At 37.2% G+C, this 21116-nt stretch overlaps 1 protein-coding gene and 1 long non-coding RNA gene across 4 annotated transcripts; one reads left to right on the top strand and one right to left on the bottom strand.

The window, feature by feature from the left end:
• Positions 1-2146: 2146 nt before the first annotated feature.
• Positions 2147-6958, bottom strand: LOC110676314 (zinc finger protein Xfin-like). 3 transcript variants are annotated; one of them, XM_021843717.1, is made up of 13 exons: positions 6573-6958; positions 6335-6511; positions 5995-6266; positions 4852-5934; positions 4588-4788; positions 4234-4527; positions 3861-4172; positions 3527-3802; positions 3256-3459; positions 2880-3191; positions 2641-2820; positions 2511-2583; positions 2147-2437 (listed from the first exon to the last, which is right to left on the bottom strand). In XM_021843717.1, the coding sequence occupies exons 2-13, from the start codon at positions 6461-6463 to the stop codon at positions 2432-2434; spliced, it is 3342 nt and encodes a 1113-aa protein (XP_021699409.1). In that variant the 5' UTR covers positions 6464-6511; positions 6573-6958; the 3' UTR covers positions 2147-2431. The 3 variants fall into 3 exon arrangements, with proteins under 3 accessions (XP_021699409.1, XP_021699410.1, XP_021699408.1); XM_021843718.1 differs by having other exon boundaries at positions 6775-6958; XM_021843716.1 differs by having other exon boundaries at positions 6335-6958.
• An 8641-nt stretch (positions 6959-15599) lies between these two features.
• On the top strand, positions 15600-16288 carry LOC110676313. Its single transcript, XR_002500259.1, has 3 exons — positions 15600-15733; positions 15826-15922; positions 15986-16288. It is a non-coding gene; the product is annotated as an uncharacterized LOC110676313 (long non-coding RNA).
• Positions 16289-21116: the final 4828 nt, after the last annotated feature.

The following is a 21116-nucleotide window of genomic DNA, read 5'->3' as shown; positions in this document are numbered from 1 at the left end:
GTTGGAAATTAATTAAATTTAGTAAAAATTTAGTGATAGGATTGGCTTGGTATTTGAAAAGAGTTTGCATTGAATCTAAGAAAATTTTCACGTAATGATGACTCAAACAAAATCGAAAACATGTTTTTGCAGAGTAGAGAAGGGGAATAATGTAGTGGTTATGGTTAGAATGCCCAGCGAAATTGCTATATTCGGCGATGTGTGTAGAAGTTGGAGATTTATCGTGCCATTTGAGTACCCGATTTAGACCCGACGGGCGAAAGTTCGTGTCGTGGTCGGAAACGCAACGTGAAGATTGCACTTCGTCTCACGCTCGTAAGTGCTGCGATTGTCATGCGATTGAACCGAGATGAAATCGGTTCAGCAGAAATGAGTGGTAGTGGGCTTCCGTGGAATCGTCAGTCATTCTGGTAACTATCGTAGTAGCGATCAGATGTGAATGTATTTCAACCATCAACAAGATTGGACAAGAGCAAAGCAGGTAATCCATTGATCTTAAACCATCCCAGACAGGATCAGCAAGATTTAACTGGATGGAATCCATATTTATTGACGCCGTTTCGGCTTCATAATTACAATATGTGTGGGAAATTTCAATTTACGATTGAGAAGAGCATAAAATCATTCGAAAAGTGTAATGGAATTAGATAGGCAATTATGATGTTGTAATTGTGGCGCGTTGTCGTAAATCATTTTTTTGTCATTCTACCAGTAAATTTTCTTTGGCATGCATTTCACGCGATTATGAGAAAATTTACTGCCACGCAAAAATTATTATTTTAATTAATTATTATGAGACGGCCCAGATAGCCGTAGCGGTAAACGCGCGGCTATTCAGCAAGACCAAGCTGAGGGTCGTGGGTTCGAATCCCACCGGTCGAGGATCTTTTCGGGTTGGAAATTTTCTCGACTTCCCAGGGCATAGAGTATCTTCGTACCTGCCACACGATATACACATGCAAAAATGGTCATTGGCATAGTAAACTCTCAGTTAATAACTGTGGAAGTGCTCATAAGAACACTAAGCTGAGAAGCAGGCTTTGTCCCAGTGGAGACGTAACGCCAGAAAGAAAGAAATTATGAGACGGCAGACATCATGATGGTTACGATATTATAAAAAAAATCGATTAATAAACAACTTGTTTGCCGATGCTTGTTCGATCTTCAGCTCTTAACGTTGGTTTTATTCCGTGTTTTAAGATATCGCAAAAGAGTTAAGGGGTCATGCACAAATTACGTCACGCTCCAAGGGGGAGGAGGGGGTCAAGCCAAGCGTGACAAGCCTTACAAAATTTTCGAAGGACTCATATAAAAAACGCCACAAGGGGGGGGGGAGGATGTCGAAAAAGTCGAAATTTAGCGTGACATAATTTGTGTACCATCCCTAATACCGTCAAACGGGGTAACTTGCAACAATTTTCAACTTCAAAGCTATATGAATGAAAAATTTGGGGATTCAGATGAGCCAAAAACTATATGTTACCCTAATCGCCACGTAAAGAATTCCACGCGGTAATAATTTTATCAGTATTTGGTTTTGTGGGATCAGGAGACGAAAAATATGCATTTTTAATGCTACCCCTGATATGGGGTAACATGCAACACACAGTACTACCTAAAGTACACTATTTATTGCAAACTTATCCTTGTTCGTGTCATTATGATCATTTACTAATTTTCTGCAATAAAAGCATGACAATAATCAGAAACAGGCTACTCTTCTCTTAGATAACTAATTATTATTGATTGAATTACGAGTATTAAACCAATTCGATTGAAAACTTCATTGGCATTGCATAGGGTGCCCAGACGGGGAAATTCTAGCATATCATGAAAAATAAAACCTTGTAGAACTGCCGAGATACTGAACCCAATAGTATCAGAGCAAACATCGATGTCCCACTTTCCCACAGGCTAGTCGGCAACGCAAAAAATCTTTTGTTTAATTGGGTTGTAGTATGGAAACGACAAATCGAAGACCATCAAAAAGACATGCATTTTTATAATGTGCAGTGCAGTTCAATAAGTATGAATTAACAATACGTTTCTACGGAATTTAGATTTCAAAAAAGTCACTGGAATAAACCGTTACTCCATTTGGGTATGTATTAAGTGATATTATTCATAGGTAAATAAATCATAGGGATTACGTAATGCGTAAGATAGTTTATTGCATTCAAATTATCGTAATATATGCAAGTTATATTTGTTTTTAAAAAAATATTTGTTAACATTCATTCTTGCCAGAAATTATCAGGTCATCCTCTATCGGTTGAAGAGTTCATTCAAATTGGATATTTTCATTCGTATTAGAATAATGTTGTTGGGTTCTATATGAAACATTTCACAGTGGGTATGATTATGGACATATCAATTTTTCAACCAATACTGCCACTAATTAATATTTTCGCGTCATATTCCTATAATGTAGTTAAGGCTGAAATTTAAAATGCATATTAAGTAACAAATATAATTTTTATTTATGCGCAAAGTCAATCCGCAATATTTACCGTCTCTTGGTTATTTTCTTGCTTATCACCCGTGTTCGTTTCATGAAATTTCAAATGTTTCAATAAAAGTCTCCTGGAACAGAAATCGATTGTTAATATCGGTTCATATGAATAATTATTTTTTTATTACGATGTTTTGAATGATTTTTCGCAAATCGCGCAGTTATATTTTTTCGGTCCGTGAATTTCCATGTGTTTCGCCATCTGATCTAGGGTAGGAAAAACTGCATTGCATATATCGCACGTTGGGGATTGATGGACAGCATATTCATCCTTGTGTTTTGTAAGCATATGTTTTTCAAATCGAATCCTGAAATTAAATAAAGTTTTAAATGACATTGCGCAGAAAGTTTTTAAACAAGGTCATACTTTGTAACATATTTGTTACACAAAGTGCACTTTCGAATGTTTTTGGACACATGTTTGAATTTGTAATGCAGTCCAAGTTGTTTTTGATTTTTGAACTTCTTATGACATTTCCAACACTCTGTTGGAGGATCTGCGGGTATTTGCTTCTGCGTAGGAGCTGTAGATTTTTCCTCTGCTTCGCTGCTTTCGTTGTTCATATTTTCATTCGATAGTGATGATTTGCCTTTTTGCTGCATTTGTTTTAAGGACTGATATTCCTCTGCACTGTCACGATGACGAGCATGCATTTCTATATGCTTTCTCAGTACATAACTGCGAAGTGAAAGAAAACTTGAATATGAGTGTTTTGTCAACAAATGTGCTAGGTAGTTTTTACCTTGTTGTATATCTAAAACCACAAATGTGACATTCATGTTTTTTTGGTCCGTGGGCTCTTTTGTTATGACTCCATAATGTTGCCCTTGTCCTGAATTCCTTTTGGCATACATCACATTTGATCGGCTCACCCTCCAATGCTGGTCTGGCCCGCTTGCGTTCATTATCTGGTCTATGTGTTCGCATGTGTTTCATTAATATTTCTCTACAAATACAAAAAATATGTGTACCTAGGTGTTACAATATTTCAAATATGTTATGCAATGGCTTACCGTATGGCGAATGCTTTCTCGCAAATGGTGCACTTGTGAACTTTTGGTCCATGATATCTTTTGTGGTTATGTAATCTCCACTTATTTGGATAAAATTTATGGCATACATCACACTGTACTTCTTGTTGTTCGGTAACTTCTGTTGTCAGTGGAAGTAAATTGCTGCCCTGATCTTTTTCCGAACCATTTTTCTCGATGGTAGTCTCGTTATTCCCAAGTGTTTCTTGTAGTTTCCTAATGTGCTGCTTTGTACATAAATGCTTTTTCAGCTCTAGTCTATAATGAGTACGGAAAGTTAAAACAGTAAATTAAGTAAAATTTTAATATTATTTACCGCGTGGCAAAGCGAACTGTGCAAATAACACAGTTGTGATTTTTTGGCCCATGTACTGCTCTGTGGTGTAAATACAGTTTAAGTCTGGTTTGATATATCTTTTGACATATGTTGCACTGGAATGGCAGCGGTTTGCCAACATCTTTGTCCATCTGAACTGTTAGAGCAACAGATGTTGAATTTTGTTCCGAACTAATCGTACTTTGATCGATACCCTTGACTGCATCGGCCACACTCAGACTTGAAGAAGTTGCAGTTTGAGAGCTGTCATTCTCTTGCTTATGTTTCAACATATGGAGCTCCAATCGATATCTTTATAAAAATGTTTAATCAGGAAAGGAATAAATTATTGTATTTTTCGAGTATGTCTTACCTTGTTACAAATACCAAGCTACACAAAGAGCAATAAAGGCGATTCTTCGGAACATGATTAAGTTTGTAGTGCAACCATTCCCTTTGAGTTTTGAATACCTTTTTGCATTTTCCACAATCTTTCAAAGAACCTTCATGTTTATGCTTAGTGTGCTCAGTTGAATTTTGCTCATTCTCTGTTTTACCGTCAGCTTCTTTCGTATTGTCGGTTTTCATCATTTGTTTGAATAGTCGAAAATCCTCTTCACTATCGCGAGATCGAACGTGTGCCTTGAAGTGCATTTTCAACGTAAACCTGTGAAATAAAGATAGTTATTTACATTTCAAATAGTTGAATATCAGATTGAATTTATACCGATCGGAGAATCTGGAGCCGCATATGTTGCACTCATGTTTTTTAGGTCCATGCACTTTCAACTTATGACCATACAGAATGCTTTTGCTCTTAAACTCTTTTTGGCAAATATCGCACTGAATTGGCCCTTCTATTACTGGCTTCGCTCGCTGATATTTAGGTCGAGATGTATGCGTCTCCATATGCCTTAGCATGGCAGGTCTGCAAATGTAGATTTGGTTCTGTAATTACACTGGAAAATTAAAAATAATTATAACTGCTTACCGTCTCAAGAAAGGCCTTTCGCAAATGGTACAAACATGATCTTTTGATTTATGACACCTTTTGTGGTCTTTTAATTTTCTTTTATCCGAAACTACCTTCTGACATATGTCACACTGGAATGGTCCTTTGTTGGTGCTCTTGATATTTCTTTTTGGTTGAATCGGTTCAGCAATATCAGTGGCAGGTGTGCTGTAGTCTAAATCTACATCTTCAGCAGTACTTAAATCTTCATCATTCACGTCAGTCGATCCTTCTGTTATATCATGGTTATCCATATGATTTTTCAATTGACATTGTCGATTGAATGTTCGATCACATTTTGAACATGCATATCTATTTCCAATGTGTTCGGTTGAAACAGCTTGATCGACACTATTATTAATGTCATCAGCAGTTTTAACTTTACTACTTGTATCATCATTGTCAACAGCATCTTCAGATGTGGACTTATGTTTTGCATTGCTCTCATTTTTGTCGATGGACTTGTCTTCATCAACTTCCTTCACAGTATCCAAATTCTCGTTAGTAGATAATTCTTCATTGTCATCAGGACGAGTTTCTATTTTCACTTCCTCGACCACAATTATATCATTTATGACTAAATGTTCCTCGCTTTCCTGTTTTGAATGGATTTCAGTTTTGTTTTCGTCAGTTTCCTTTACGGCTGCCAAAGTCTCGTTATTACAGAATTCCTCATTTTCATCCGGACGGGTTTCTATTTTCACTTCCTCGATCACAATTATATCCTCTATTGCAAATTTATGCTCATCTTCGTATCTTCTGTTATCCATAGCTTCTTCTTGGACATCCAAGATAGGTAAACTGACCGGGACTAACTCCAGTTTCACTTGAGTTTGTTGTAGATCAAAATCATTGCAATTTTCAGAAAATGTATCTGTTTGAGCGCCCATTTTTGATTCTTCCAAACGTGAATGTGTTTCACTTGACAAATCGTCTGTTTCGACAGGTTTAGTCTTTAAACTCGAGTTGTTTAGCACTGAAATTGACTTTTCTTTCGACGTATGTTTTGGCTTAATTTTCAGTCCTCTCGCATGAACTTTTACGTGTTTGTTCAACTCATGTCTGAAAATTAGATTTTTTATAAAGTATTCACATGATTCATTATAGCAAATGAGTTCTTACCGCCTTACAAACGATTTTCCACAGCTTGGGCATGCATGTTCCTTAGGTCCGTGATACCTTTTGTGATCATTTAAAAGTTTCTTTGATTTGAAAACCTTATCGCACACTTCACATTTCGCTTGCTCTGTTTCCTGTCGAACATCTTCCTCTCGTACCTTGGCTTGCAGTATTCCTTGTACTTCTTTACAACGTTTCCAATATTTATGGAATTCTATCAATCGTTTTCGACATGCAGCACAAATAGATTGGCTCATAGAGTCTTTATTCGAAATCTGAAAAAAAAACAAAGGGTTATAAAACAAAACAAAATACAATATTCAATTTTAATTCTAGGATCTACCTTTATGGAGAGAAAATTTGTAATCCATTTATGAAGTTGACCATGTTTGTAAATATCCTCCAGCGACTTCGCGCTCATACAGAGCCGACATATTTTATGGGAATTTGTACCGGTTGCCCTCGATGCCATTCCACTAATATTCCAAACACTTTTAGCAACGAATGATGTTCCAGTAAGCTAAATTATAAACAAATTGTTTTTATTTTTATTATTTGGGCACCGTAAACAGTAGATCTACAATTCTGATGTTAATGTGATTCTCTTCTAATGATTCTTCTCTATTTATAAACAAGACAATATGCACCCAGAAAAATTCTACCAAAAATAATGCTATTCTTTGACTAAGCTCGCAAACGCTTCGTTCTTGGTTTGTTTATGTGTATTTTAAACGCTTGGGCTTGCTTGCAAACAAACAGCTATCGGCTACTAAATTTGCCTACTTGTTGAACACCACTTAAAACAGTATTTTTATTTTGTTGATTGATCACTTTTCTGCAAAATTATAAAATTGTTTACAAATATCGCTTGAGAGGCTTTTTGCCTTCTTATTTTTCGGTCGGCTGTCAATATTGAATTGACTATCAAAACACGAGCAAGCTCGATCTGCCATAACTGGCTCTGACTTTCTACCTATGGACCGATGCACGAGTTCAGTATTTTGACGTTTGAGCGGTGCCGAATTCACTCGTTTCTATGGTAGCATGAATAACATGGTAACGCTAAAACGTCAAATAATGAACGCGTGCATTGGTCCATAGGGACTTATCCAGCGGTGAACTGAATAGTGGTTTTTGCGCTCGTGTACATACATGTTACATGTCACTAACACTACTTAAAGAGTGCTGGTGGAAAATATAAACAAAGCTCAGCTGTTCCCAGCAAAATCAAACGGCAGCATTTTCAACCAGCAAATTTGCGCATGTGTTCGTGACACCGCTCGGCGAGAGCTCAATTCACTCGGTCCAAGAATTTTGACACTTGAGTGGGTTCGAAACATATGGACCAGTGCACGAGTTATTTGACATTTTAGCGGTGCCGTGTTATTTATGTGGCCATGGAAACCGGATTCGGCACCGCTCAAACGTCAAATTAGTGAACTCGTGCATTCGACCAATAAGCGTGCCTCGTTCTAGTGTCAAAATTCTCGGACCGAGTGAATTTCGTTCACCGGTGGATAAGGGCCCATTCTCAAATTTCATAACGCTCAAGAGGGTGGGTTGTAAGATGTTACAGTTCATACAAAATTCGAAATATATTCATACAAAATGTGTTACGAGGGGGTGGGTGGGTATCAAAAATGGTCATTTTTAGCGTTATGAAATTTGTGAATGAACCCTAAGTCAATGGACCGATGCACGAGTTCACTAATTTGACATTTGAGCGGTGCCGAATTCACTCGTTGCCATGGCCACATAAATAACACGGCACCGCTCAAACGTCAAAGAGTGAACCCGTGCATAGGTCCATAGACAAATATGCACCATCGAGCTTTGCTTTTACTTGCCGTCCAAATTATGACACTAGAGCAAGCTAAAGCTCAGAGCACACGCAAGTAAATTATCGCACATATGTTATTATTGGTGATGCACATAGTTCTTCATTATGCATCGTTTTTCGTTGAATGTTGATTGGAAGTTGAGTTGAGCACTAAGATGACCATAATACATTTTTTCATTGCTATCCAGCTTTTTACGAGCGCTAATGGCTGCCACAAATAGGCTCACTTTCTGGTAGGGATTTAATGATTGGCGTTATGCTTGGGTCCGTTCAATAGAAAACGACCCAAGCCAAACGTCAAATCGACTGTCCCTACCAGTATGTGAGCCTGTTAGCGGCAGCCATTAGCGCTTTTAAAAACCTACATTCTAAATAAACGTTTTGTCTACCCTTTGTTCAGATAATTCAACGAAAAAAACAGGTTGCTACGTGGTTACGTCTATTCAGACTGTTTGGTATAGGATAGAAAGATACATGCGTTACGTGAAAATCAAGCTACCTATCAAATTTAATTTTGATAGACTCTTTTCGAGTTCACTGAGTGATACACCTGCGTCGCGTGAAATGAGAGGCATCCTTTTTCTTATTCTTGCTGACATTACCCTACTGAAAGAGAACCAGCTTCTCAGCTTAGTGTTCCTATGAGCACTTCCACAGTTATTAACAGAGACGATCCTTGTTTTTTTTGCATTCGTTTATCCTGTGACAGGTACTATAATTTTCATTACGAAAAGATCCTCGACTACCGGGATTCGAACCCAATAATAGCCTTAGCACAAATCAGCACATCTAAAAAAATCGTCGTGTAATAGCAAGTTCAATTCAAATTCATGCTACAAATCGTGCACATGATGTGAATGCAATTTCACACTAATACCGATCATTTTACATGATTATTGCTATTGTCTATCCTAATTTTACACGATTCTACCTCAATCCATCTTGCCTTCGGTGCTAATGAGTGCTCCCGACTTTGTCGGCCATATTGGAAACACGTTCGTCAGTGATGGTTTAGTTCTTACTTTTTCCCAAGGGAAACACGTTTTTAAACACCGTTTAGTGAAAAAGTGATTGAAACAAAGACAGTTCAGTACGATGAATTAGCTTGAGAAGAAGGCCACTTATTCGTGTAATTGGAGATCTCACATTTGCCTTGCTTCAAAATCGCCCGGAGAGGTAAATCATCGAAGATTGTTATTAATACAACGGAAGCCGAAGCACCAGACGAAACAGTGACAGCTGGAAGCAGGCATGGGAAAAGTCATTCATTCACGCTTTCCTTTGTGAATCCGTTCAGTACATTCTCCGGCTTCATCTGTTCATTCGCAGACGAATGATTCCTCTCCCAATGAACTCTACGACTCTAAATACAGATGAACTACCAGAAGAATGAGCACAGCGAATGAATAACGTAAAAAGAAATGAATCAAACCGATCGCAGTTCGCGTGTGTGTTCTGTATCGCAGGATTGTCGCTCAAACATTCACATGTGATTCAATTCTTGGTTCGTAAAGGCCCAAACGCAATGATAGCGGAACGGCAACGGAATGCGGAACCGGTTCGCCAGCATGAACTATGATCGGCTTGTCGACTCAGTGTTGATCCAATTTCATTCGTTGTCAGCTCAGTCGAGATGTTGTGATTCATGCTGGCGAACCGGTTCCGCATTCCGTTGCCGTTCCGCTATCATTGCGTTTGGGCCTTAACTGAGTGCATTCTTGCGATTCATAGCATTGCTGTTTGATTCCGTAAGGGATCGTTCAAATATTACGTAACGCAATAGGGGGAGGGAGGGGGTCTGACATAGTGTTACGGTCCATACAATTTTTTTTAAATTTTCCATACAAAAGCTGTTACGTGGGGGAGGGAGGGGGTCTAAAATTGGAAAATTTTGCGTTACGTAATATTTGAATGAACCCTAAGTTGGGCAGCTGATGAGCAGCTGCTTCTTTCCAGAACTCATGTAATTTTTATTCATCACGTAATTTTATATAGACCACTTTCCAATTGGAATTCGCTTTGAACAATCAATGGATTACCTGCTTCGCTCTTGTTCTCAGTTGAACAGCAGAAGTTTCCTCGTTTAATTTTGTATGGGGAAAGACATCTAACTTCAAATTTTTCGTAAATGAAAGCATTAACCGAAAACATATTTCTCGCGTAACTTTTCAAAACGGCCTATCTAACAATTCACACATTTCGAGTAAATCGAGCTTGAAGGTTGTGAAAATATATTTTGAAACTGTATCAAAATGAAACAATTTTTCCCCACTGTGTTGCTTGTAGAGGGAAGCAGTGTAAAAGAGTTCAACGTATAAAATGAAATTTTGTCAATTTATTTGGAAATTACACTGAAATCTATAAAAACATCAGATAGGACGTTTTGACCAAAAATATGTACATAGGATAAATCACATAGGTCGTTCTGTTTCAACAATTGTTACATTGGACATTCATTTCTGTCATTTTGTTTCAGTTATAGTAACATCGGATATTTTGATTTGAGTACACAACAATCATGTTTTATTTCATTTTGTATCCACGTGCGTTGAACTGCTTCAACATTCAAGTTGAACTGCTCATTTTGTTGCGGTGTGATAATCGCAGGCACCAGCTGTGCTTTGTTTTTATTCATTTGAAGAAGAGACGTATGGCCTTCGGGTTAAAGTCTCTCACGAATAACAACAATTTGATTCATTCAATGCCACGCCGTCACTTTTCCACCCCGTCTATGTGTCCTATGTAACAACAGAAGGAGGTGAAACGTTGAGCTGTATTTGGGACTTTTTGCTTTCTCGTTGTTTCTCTCTCAACAGCCACCAGCCGTCGGCGCAAACAAGAAATAGCGGTGGGAAATGATGACGATGACGGCGCCGTCGATTGTGTTGTAGGAAACCAATGCCAAACAAATACATACAGCTTCTCCGCTCTTCGGTGAATGATTGCTCTGCAAATATATGTGCGCAAGTCGCGCATGCACGTTGCTCGTGTTGCTGCCGTGAAACATATGTATATGCTTCATCGACCATGGATCTGAATCGGATTGATACAATAAGATCATGATGCTGAATATCATTTCCCTACATGCACTCAATACGCTGATAATCGACATTTTGTTGCGGTGTGCTAATCGGAGACACCAGCTGTGCTTTGTTTTGATTCATTCAATCCCACGACGTCACTTCTTCCCATCCGTCTATGTGTCCTATGTAACAACAGAAGGAGGGGAAACGTTGAGCTGTATGTAGGACATTTTGCTCTCTCACTGATTCTCCCTCAATTTTCCCCCCGTTTTTATGACGTTTCGCCCACATGATCATGTGAGAGTTTCCCACTGCATGACGTGGTGGTGGTGACGGTTGTGTTGCAATCAGCACCAGCCGTCGATTGAAACAAGAAATTGCGGTGGGGAATGATGACGATGACGACGCCGTCCATCTTGTTGTAGGAACTCGAGAAAGGAGCCCACGTCTAACAAATACATACAGCTTCTCCTCTCTTCGGTGATTGATCGCTCTGCAAATATGTGTGAGCAAGTCGCGCATGTACGTTGCTCGTGTTGCTGCCGGGAAGCATATTTATATGCTTGATCGACCATGCATCTGAATCAGATTGATACAATGACATCATGATGCTCAATCTTGTGCTCAATATCATTCCCCTATATGCACGCAATGCGCTAATAATATGAAAAGAGATGTTGCAGCTGATCCAATCCAGCGAAACGGTAAAACATGGTTTGGCAAAAAGACCAAAATACAGTTTTGGGTAACTCATTCTCTTTTTGTCACTTGAGCGTTTTCAATTTTGCGAGGCAGTGCGACTCTGAAAATATCGACTAAAATGATTGAGAAGCAGTTATTATGGCATTCTATGCATCTAAGTAGTGTCTCAGACACGCTTCTACAAATCATTCTACCTTTTAAACTCCATTCCAAAGCTTTATTCAGGAATGTCCAATGTAACATTAGAATCGTGTTTATTCATAAATGTTACATAGGACATGTGGTTGGTTCTCTGATCAAAGGTCCAATGTAACAATTGATTAAAAGTGATGCAGTTTTGAACATTGGCCATTTTGTTAAGCTTTGAATAGATTAATTTGTTGTTAATATATCAGAACGAGTGTTCTAGTGTGCTGCTAAGTGGTGCAACGCAAATGATTTGCAATGATAATCTCGATTTGTTTACATTTGTTACTTAGGACGTTTTGAAAAGTTACGCGAGATTTGGTAGGCGTGATAGGCATCATCATTACGTTCAACCAAACCAAATATTTTTTCGAGAAAAGTTACTGATTTTGAGAAATAAATCGTTAGATGCATTTTGTCACACAAATATTTTTCGCGTTACCTTTTAGCGATTTTTTGTGCATAGACACTAGCGCAAGTGCGTTACTATGTGGTGAGTAGCGAATCAGGGCATGTACGTAACATTTGAGCGGTGCCAAATGGACCGATGCACGAGTTCATTATCTGACGTTTTAGCGGTGCTGTATTATTTATGTGACAATGGAAACCAGTGAATTCGGCACCGCTCAAACGTCAAATTAGTAAACTCGTGCATTGGTCCATTCACTCGTTACCATGGTCACGTAAATAACACGGCACCGCTCAAACGTCAAATAGTGAACTCGTGCATCGGTCCATATGAGTCGTGTTGCGAATGTATCTCAACACAATCACAAGTGAATGCAATCTTTCATTCTCCGTGATTCTTTCGGGAACGTTTGTAGGATTGTTTGCCGCGAACGTTTTTTGGTCGCGCTTTGTGCTGGCATCTGGCCGATGCAAACTAAATAAAATAAAACGGTTCCTCGTATGAAATATATATCCTGCTTCAAATTACTGGGTGGGTGTGGATCTAGGAGGGATGCATAGATACTACACACGAAATTGGATACACAAATTTTCCAAATTGCAAGATAATGGGTTAAATACATGCCCTGATTCGCTACTCGCCGCATAGTAACGCACTTGCGCTAGTGTCTATGCACGAAAAATCGCTAACAGGTAACGCAAAAAATATTTGTATGGCGAAATGCATCTAACGAATTATTTCTCAAAATTAGGAACTATTTTCGAAAAAATATTTGGTGCCGGTTGTACGTAATGATTATGGCTATCACGCCTACCAAATATTTTTTTGATTAATGCTTTCATTTATGAGAAATTTCAAGTTAGATGCCTTTCCCCATACAAAATAAAACGAGAAAACTTCTGCTGATCAACTGTGGACAAGAGCAAGGCAGGTAATCCATTCCAGCTTGCCAATGACAATAGGCCTTTTCACAAGACGTTTCAAATCAGCTGATTCGGAAGCTGTTTGACAGTTCTTGTTCGGAAATGACAGGCTCGTGTATGCACCGCTATTCGGCAGATGTAAACAAATGCATACACGGAGCTGTCACATGAAAAGGCCTATCAAGGCAGGCTTAGTGAAAATCGCTAGTTTTCATTTGTTGTGTACCTTCGCTCTTTCTGGACAAACACTGAAAAAGGGCCACAGTTTTCTATGCGTTTAATTTTCAGTTTTAATGAAAACAGTAAAAAGAGCCTCATTCCAATACGTTATATTCAATTAGAATAAACGGTGCTCTCGTGACGTTACTTTTGAATGTGCATGAATTGATTCTAATTCGATTTTTGCTACTTTTGATGAAATGCAAAAATATGCTATGGCTAATTACGCGCTTTTTTTTATGTTTGGCCATTGTTTAAGACCCGGTCTCACAGTGACAGTTCGTGACAGCAAAATCTCGGCTCACTGTGACGTAGAGAAATTTTGTATTGGTTTCTCCCTCCCAGGTGTGGACAATCAACAAGGCATCGTACCCAAATTACGTAACGTGTGAAAGTGGGGGGGTACATTTTCCGTTACTGCACGCAAAAAAATTGTACGGTAAAAATTACCATTTTAGGGGGTTAACTTGAGCGCTCGCACCGGAAATTTTCAGCAGACCACAAATCTGGACAAACATTTCAAAAGGGCACATCGACATTGGTAAACATTGGCTTTGCAAGACGCTGTTGAGCCCAATTCAACTCGATCACGTTCACCAATACCACTATCAGGAAGAGCTAACATCAATCTCTATGATAGTGGTACTAGTTTGCGTGGGCGGGCTAAAAAGGGCTCCACAGCAACGTTTCTGAAAAAGGGCTCAAGACCTCTTGGGCCCTTTTCAAATGTTTGTCCAGAAATGCGCTTGATTTTACCATGTCTGTTGTCGAAATCAGATTGTTGTAAATTATTTCTGTCAAATATACCAGTAATGTAGTGGGATGTACCGTAAACATAGTAAATTGGTCTGAAATTCCAAATTTCAAGAATGGCCGTAGTCAGCTACAATAGTAAATTTTACTACAGAATTTTTTCCCGTGTGCTTTTACAAGAAGAATCACCGTTACGTAAGCAATTTACACAACTGATAGAATAAAACATTCACAACAAAAAATGGTGTTTTATGGTGATACCTTAAAAAGCAAATTATCGAAATGCGATATTTTAAAATTTTGATTGATTTAAATATGAAGAACATTTTATAAAACCAGTTGAAAACCAGAAAACCGGCTTTTCTCCAAACCCATGCGTCGGAGCTAGGTCGGGCAGGGTACACTTTGTGTGTATGCAGTCGCAGTCTAGCACACTAGACCGGGCGCTAGATTTAAGGTGAAATAGCTCGTCATTCGTTTTGGCAGCGATGATGACTTTACAGCGTGCAATTTCATAGTGATTCGTTGATACCAGTTTTCAACTGCAGTCGCAATATAAAAGTGTGTAACCATCATTGAACATATTTTTACGCATCGGAAATTTCCAAATTTCCAAATAAATACTAGGGTCGATGTACCAATAGCCGCATAGCTAAGAACAAAAATTCGTAAAAAAATCGAAAAATAATGCAAGCGTCATTATTTTTACATCATCTGATAGCATTTTATCTTGGTTTTGTGGGAAAAATATAAAACATACGAAAACTCAAATGTTTGTATTTATTATCGCGTGTGCCACTATAGGAGTACATGTGCCTATAGTAGCACTATTTCTAATTTCTGTTCCTATAGTAGCACTAGCATCACGGCATTGACAAAATACTAATCAAAACCGTATTTTTACAAAGCTTTTATATTTTTCCTTCAAAGTGTGGATCAAAAGCTTTCGTTTGATGTAAAAAAAAGTTATAATTTAATCAATTATTTCGTATAATAAAAAATAGTTTCTCTCAGTAGTGCTACTATAGGAACAATAGGTTTACTATAGGCGCAAGGGAGCTCAAATTTTAAGCAAAAATATTTTTTTTCGATCATTTTTTGAGCAAAATCAAGATGTAAATCAATGGTACTTAGATAAATAGGTCCTGACCTTCATGTCAAAAAATGTTTTGAAAAGATTTATAGCAAAACGGCCGTGAAAAGTCACTAGTGCGACTATAGGGGACTGTCCACTAAGGGAACACCGACCCTACATAAGTTTTTGTATAGCGCATTGCGCACATCATAATTGCGAGAGTGCGAATAGATGTACGGGATTACGTCGGATCGATCTGGTGTCTTCACCGCACTTATTCAACATGAGATTACTAAAAAGTGCGACGAAAACACCAACCGTAACCCCTCAATTTGATTCACGATTCCGCACTTATTGGGAGTCCAGTTTCCAATGCAATTTATAATAATGAATCTTAAACGTCTGAAACATACCGCCTGTTGCCGCTGGGAGCATTGCCAAAGCTTCGTACTGTAATCGCTACTGTTTGACAACGACTGTCAACTCTTGACAGCGGGAAAAATGACAGTAAAAGAATAAAACAGATCTTAGATGTAAAGAAAATAGGAATTCAGAAAACTTACAACTAAAGTGAATTGAATTAGCTAATCCTAAATGTTATCACTATTCTAGGTAAAACGCATTATATTTAAACTAAAATAATTAATAATGAGCTGTGAATTGAAAATACTATTGAAACCATATTGAAACATTAATATTTACAGTCAATAACATGCAAAGTCCAATTGTGAGGTTAAATTGATATAACTGTTGCGTCGGGAAGAACAATGTGGATTGTAATTGCGTAAAAGCACCGAAAGTGTATGAATCAAATACTATAATTATAACGGAATTGTAACTTATCAATAATAAATCTATTTGCAGTTTAAAGCTGCGCTAAACCACAAATTTTCCCGTGCGTTTACATGCTGCTGACGACCCGGTGTCCAGTCGTATACCAAGAGTTCCCCGCCAACACCGCCAGAAGGGCTACTTTTCATTCTAGGGGCGGACACTCATATTTTGAATTTATTTGCAACATAAATGTTGTGTCCTCGGCTTTTTTAACAACCAACGTATGCTCTACAACCAGTAATGAAGATGTGTTGGAACAACTTCAACAATAACATAATAAACAAGAAAATATTCTAATAAGGCCCGAAAAAAATATTATGTTAACATCGCTTTAATTTTTCACAAAAAGTGGAAAGTTGTTGAGAGCATCACAAAACTGTCGAATCGTTGTATTTGTCAAATAGTGAACTCGTGCATTGGACCATGGACCAATGCACGAGTTCACTCGTTGACGTTTGAGCGGTGCCGTGTTATTTATGTGACCATAGTAACCGGTGAATTTGGCACCGCTCAAACGTCAGATTAGTGAACTCGTGCATCGGTCCATGGACCTATGCGCGGATTCACTATTTGACGTTTTAGCGGTGCCGTGTTATTTATGTGACCATGGAAACCAGTGAATTCGGCACCGCTTAAACGTCAAATTAGTGAACTCGTGCATTGGTCCATAGTCAGTGAGATACGATCAAAACAATCATTACTCGGAAAGAAAAAGCAATGCTAACTTGTTCAATTCATTCTTTCGACGGTACATGTGTCATGCGCGATTTAACTAACTATCATCAGGTTGGGATGGGTTGTTCGATCTTTGGGCATTTTTTGTAATTTATTTCCTAAAGCAACATGTAAGCTGGGTGAGCTGTTAATGGTTAATGATTTCATAGATTTATTATGTTTGTTTCTCGTTGACTAGGGCCTGCAAAAATAATGCCAATGTGTGTTTTTATAGCATACATATTCAGAAAACCGTGATTTCTGGGTACTGTGGAGAACAAATCTCAATCAAACGATGTTTAAACTTAATTTAATCTTATTGTCGTGTTCGACAAACATCAACATAATAAAATTAACTTTTAATAGGTGGTAATAGCAAGTGATTTTGATTTATGAGTATTCAGTTATGATTTTTCAAACCTTAAAATAAGCCTAAAACACATTTTTAACTTGAAGCATAGTGAAATCTCTATCATATGGGCTGAAAATTTTACCAGACATTGCACATTGGACCGAATCGACAATTTAGCCGGAAAAAAGTGTTTTCTCTGTTCTCGTCGATTTTAGACGTTTGATGTCTTCAGAGAAGTTATTCGTAATTGAGTTTTGCATCTTTTAAGCAAAAAGTTGAATAGGGTGGCCCTTATTTAAGTTAAAATTTTGACTCAAACTTTTTTGTTTGATGGAATTTGTGGCAGCGGTCTTCTGCAAACTTTTAGAAAATGTTATTTTGAACAACTTTGTCGAAGACACTTTTGATCTAACTCTTCATTTGAGCAAAGTAAATTGATTTTGAAAGTTTTATCTTAGGGTGGACTTAGAAAATCAGTTATTTCGATCTAACTTTTTTATTTTCAGTTTTACGTGAATGTGGTCTTCAGAAGAGTTGCAGAGGAAGTAAAGATACACATTTTTGCTGAACATCGCAAGTTTGTAATTCTTGTGATTTTGAAGTTATATGCAAATTTAAGTGAAAAACTATGAAATCTTCAGATGCGCATAACTCATGGAGTTGGTTCGATAAAATTTTTCTTTTAGTAGCATTAGAAAGGCCATACAATAGGAAACTTTTGCTGCAAAAACTGTGAGAACGTAATTTTTGTAAATTTGTAAAAACTCTAAATTTGCTTGTAACTCACAGTATTTCAAAATTAACGGCGTGCTGTCTTCAGCAAAGTTGTAGGTTTTAGCCAGATCTACAACTTTTTTATATCGAACCTTATGGAGAAATTTCGTTCACTATTTGACGTTTGAGTGGTGCCGTGTTATTTAGGTGCTCATGGCAATGAGTAAATTCGGTACCGCTCAAACGTCAAATTAGTGAACTCGTGCATAGGTCCATACTTGGCTTTATGCAAAAATGGTGCAGAGGTTGTGTATAATGATCTTTTACGTATAATTCGTAAATGAACTTTTAAGTCGCGAGCGTTAACGATTAACGGATACTAATAATTTATGATTAATCTCAATTTTGCGATAATTGGATATTATGATTGATGATTAAAATTTTCTTTTGATGATTAATGAGTATGATTGATTATTAATATTAATAATTAAACTTCAGTTTTGAATGATTAATGATTAAACCCAGCATAAATAGTGATTAGAGTGTCCATCCCGGGACATCCCGGGACAAAATATCCCGGTATTTGAGAAATTTCGGGATTTCCCGTTTCCCGGGATATTAATGATGCCATACCGAGAATCCCTGGATTTCCCGAGATGAATGAAAGATTTGATGAAAACCAGTATATTTTGATACAAATCATTGATATTTGTTATCAGATTCAAACTTTATTCAATAAAATAGAAAAGCATCATAAAGAAGAGAAAATAAAAAGGTAATTATTTTCATAAAAAGACTAAAAACTACCAAATTAGTAAAAACGATTTTCCTTTTATTGCGTTTCTTTACAACATTAGTAATTATCATAACTGTAAGCCAATGTGGATCCCTAGATTATAATAATCAACTTCAAGTATAATCCAGTATAGTACTTTCAATGATCTTCAAATTTTTTCTCTTGTACTTAGAAAATGATGATGTTGAATTTCTAAATTTTCAGGATCAAATTGTAGACTTATTTGTTCACTGAAAGTATATACTATATAGTGAACCACCATACCATGAAATGCCATGAGATTAAATAAAAACTCAAGAATCGGAGAGAAAAATAATATATGATTATTTTCAAGTTTTTAATTGTAATAATATATATTATAGTAGACCATTTTAAATATTTTACACAAAAAGTATAATATGTACTTTATTGAAATTTTTAATCATATTTAATTTTGCTAATTGTACATGTCATTGTTCCAAATACCGTGCATCTGATCCCGTTTGGTGGGTGACATTTTGAAAAATATATAAGTTAAACTAACAAAGTTCATCATAATTCAATCATATATTTTATTCAGCAATTTAGAAATATGACTGAAAAACGGAATAAGGAACTCATAAGCAACTGTGTCCTAATACCGTGCGTTCACATCATGCGATTGCATTCTTAAATTATGTTTGATTGTTTGTGTGTGCAACTTTAATTCACATTTGTCATGGCATTCTAAATAGGGTTTCGTTCTACATCGTCGTAAGCGCTACTATTCGTCGTATCAAACATTAAATGTTCCACTACGGCGGATATTCCAACTTACCTGCAACATAGATTCATTTTCCAAGTGCAATTTTGTGAAATCTGTTATGGTTTGTACACTTGTACACCAAAAATGCAATAAAACTACTGTATTTCGGTAGTTCAATTATCCACTTTGAACTTTTTCACCGAAATCGCATAGACGAACACGAATTTGAGAGAAATGCTTAACGATCGACTGAGCCACACCACTTTCCAACACAAGTTTCTTCCCGCCCCCGTGGGTGACTTACTTCGCCGGGCACTTATTTTCACTATGAAAAACCTTCGTACTTCTTCATTGAAGGATTTCATTCCAATCACACGCCGTAAAACTTCAATAAATCACCAAATTTTACGAAATTTCCTCAACCGCCGCATATAATTGAGAATGTAAACAAAGTTCAATCCTTCGTACTGAGAAAAAAAAGTTTGTGCGCATCAATGTGTGCGCGACGCTCGACGTAAAAATACGGTTCCTTTGATTGTGTTGTTTTCGCTGTACTGTGAGCAATTGCCATAATTGTACGGTCAAAAGGAATTGTGTTCATATGTTTGGGCTGAATTTTGATGACGAACAATTAATTTTAAAGGAAATTAGTATATTCCACCATGCTGAAGGAATGGAGGGAGATGCCCGTAGATCTATATATTCTAGTAAAACATTTTATTATAGCGTTGATATGTTGTTTTTTAACCACTCAATACATCACAGTGAGCCGTAAGTTGTGAGACGAGTCTGGAAACTGATTGCGACGGAGTTGAAAACGATACGACGGATTGAGAATACGGTACGATGCATTTTCTTTGCATTATTTCCAAAAAGAGATCAAGATTTATCAAAATGTTATTGTACAATGCTGAAGCCGTTTTGAGAAAGAATTGTTTGGCATCGGTTTGTATCAGCATCTTTCACTGCAATACTGGGAAAATTACAGTTCTCACTGATCAATGCTTAATACGATGGATGCTAGCACATCACCCTACCACTTAATATTTGCCACAAAATGAGTTATAAATACGTAAAAAAATCGACATAGTTCTCAAATACACGGAATAAGGTAACACATAAAATCAGAGCAGGCGAAGGTAATTGGGTCCTAAAATTTTTAATGAAATCTTGTTTTTATTCAATAACACGAAAGAGCATCTTACTGCAACTACTTTAGCAATATTTCCCGCTCAAATAACGGCTATATCATGTTTAAACTTTAATTTAAAAATTGGGTCCATAAATGAACCTTGACACTTAAGATCATGTTTGACGTTCGCTTAGTCGACAAAAACACCACAGGGGTTTTAGTTTTACCACTGGGGTTGTTCCTATCTGACATTTCGGAAGGGACACGGAAAACAAAATACACCCAAAATTTGAGTTTAAGCCAAGGAGTGCGACAAAATCTAAAAATATGTTTTTTTGGACTCAAACCAACGAAAAACATTAGAAAATTGAGTATACATGTGTTATTGGCCTAAACTTAAGCGTTTGGCACTAAAATTGGGACAGGGCTTTAGGACCCTATTGAGAATTCTACTTTACTAAGGTAAACATTGATTTTTTGTAACTTCATCAAATAAATGTGTTGTGATTCATTTTTAAATTCAACTGTTTGTCTTGAAAAAAAAGCTCTCTTTTGAAATTTAATTGTAAACACAATGTAAAGTTGAAGTTTTCCTTCCATTTCAACGAAAATACAATTTTTAACGAAAGTCTTAGAGATCCCGGGATCCCGGGATTTCCCGGGACAAGCACCAATTTTTATCCCGAATACCGGGACAAGAAAAATGGCCGGGAAATGGACACTCTAATA

The sequence above is a fragment of the Aedes aegypti genome, chromosome 2, assembly GCF_002204515.2.
Source record: "Aedes aegypti strain LVP_AGWG chromosome 2, AaegL5.0 Primary Assembly, whole genome shotgun sequence".
Taxonomy (NCBI): Eukaryota; Metazoa; Arthropoda; class Insecta; order Diptera; family Culicidae; genus Aedes; species Aedes aegypti.
The sequence above is the reverse complement of the archived record's forward strand: the minus strand, read 5'-3'. Positions and strand labels throughout refer to the sequence as shown.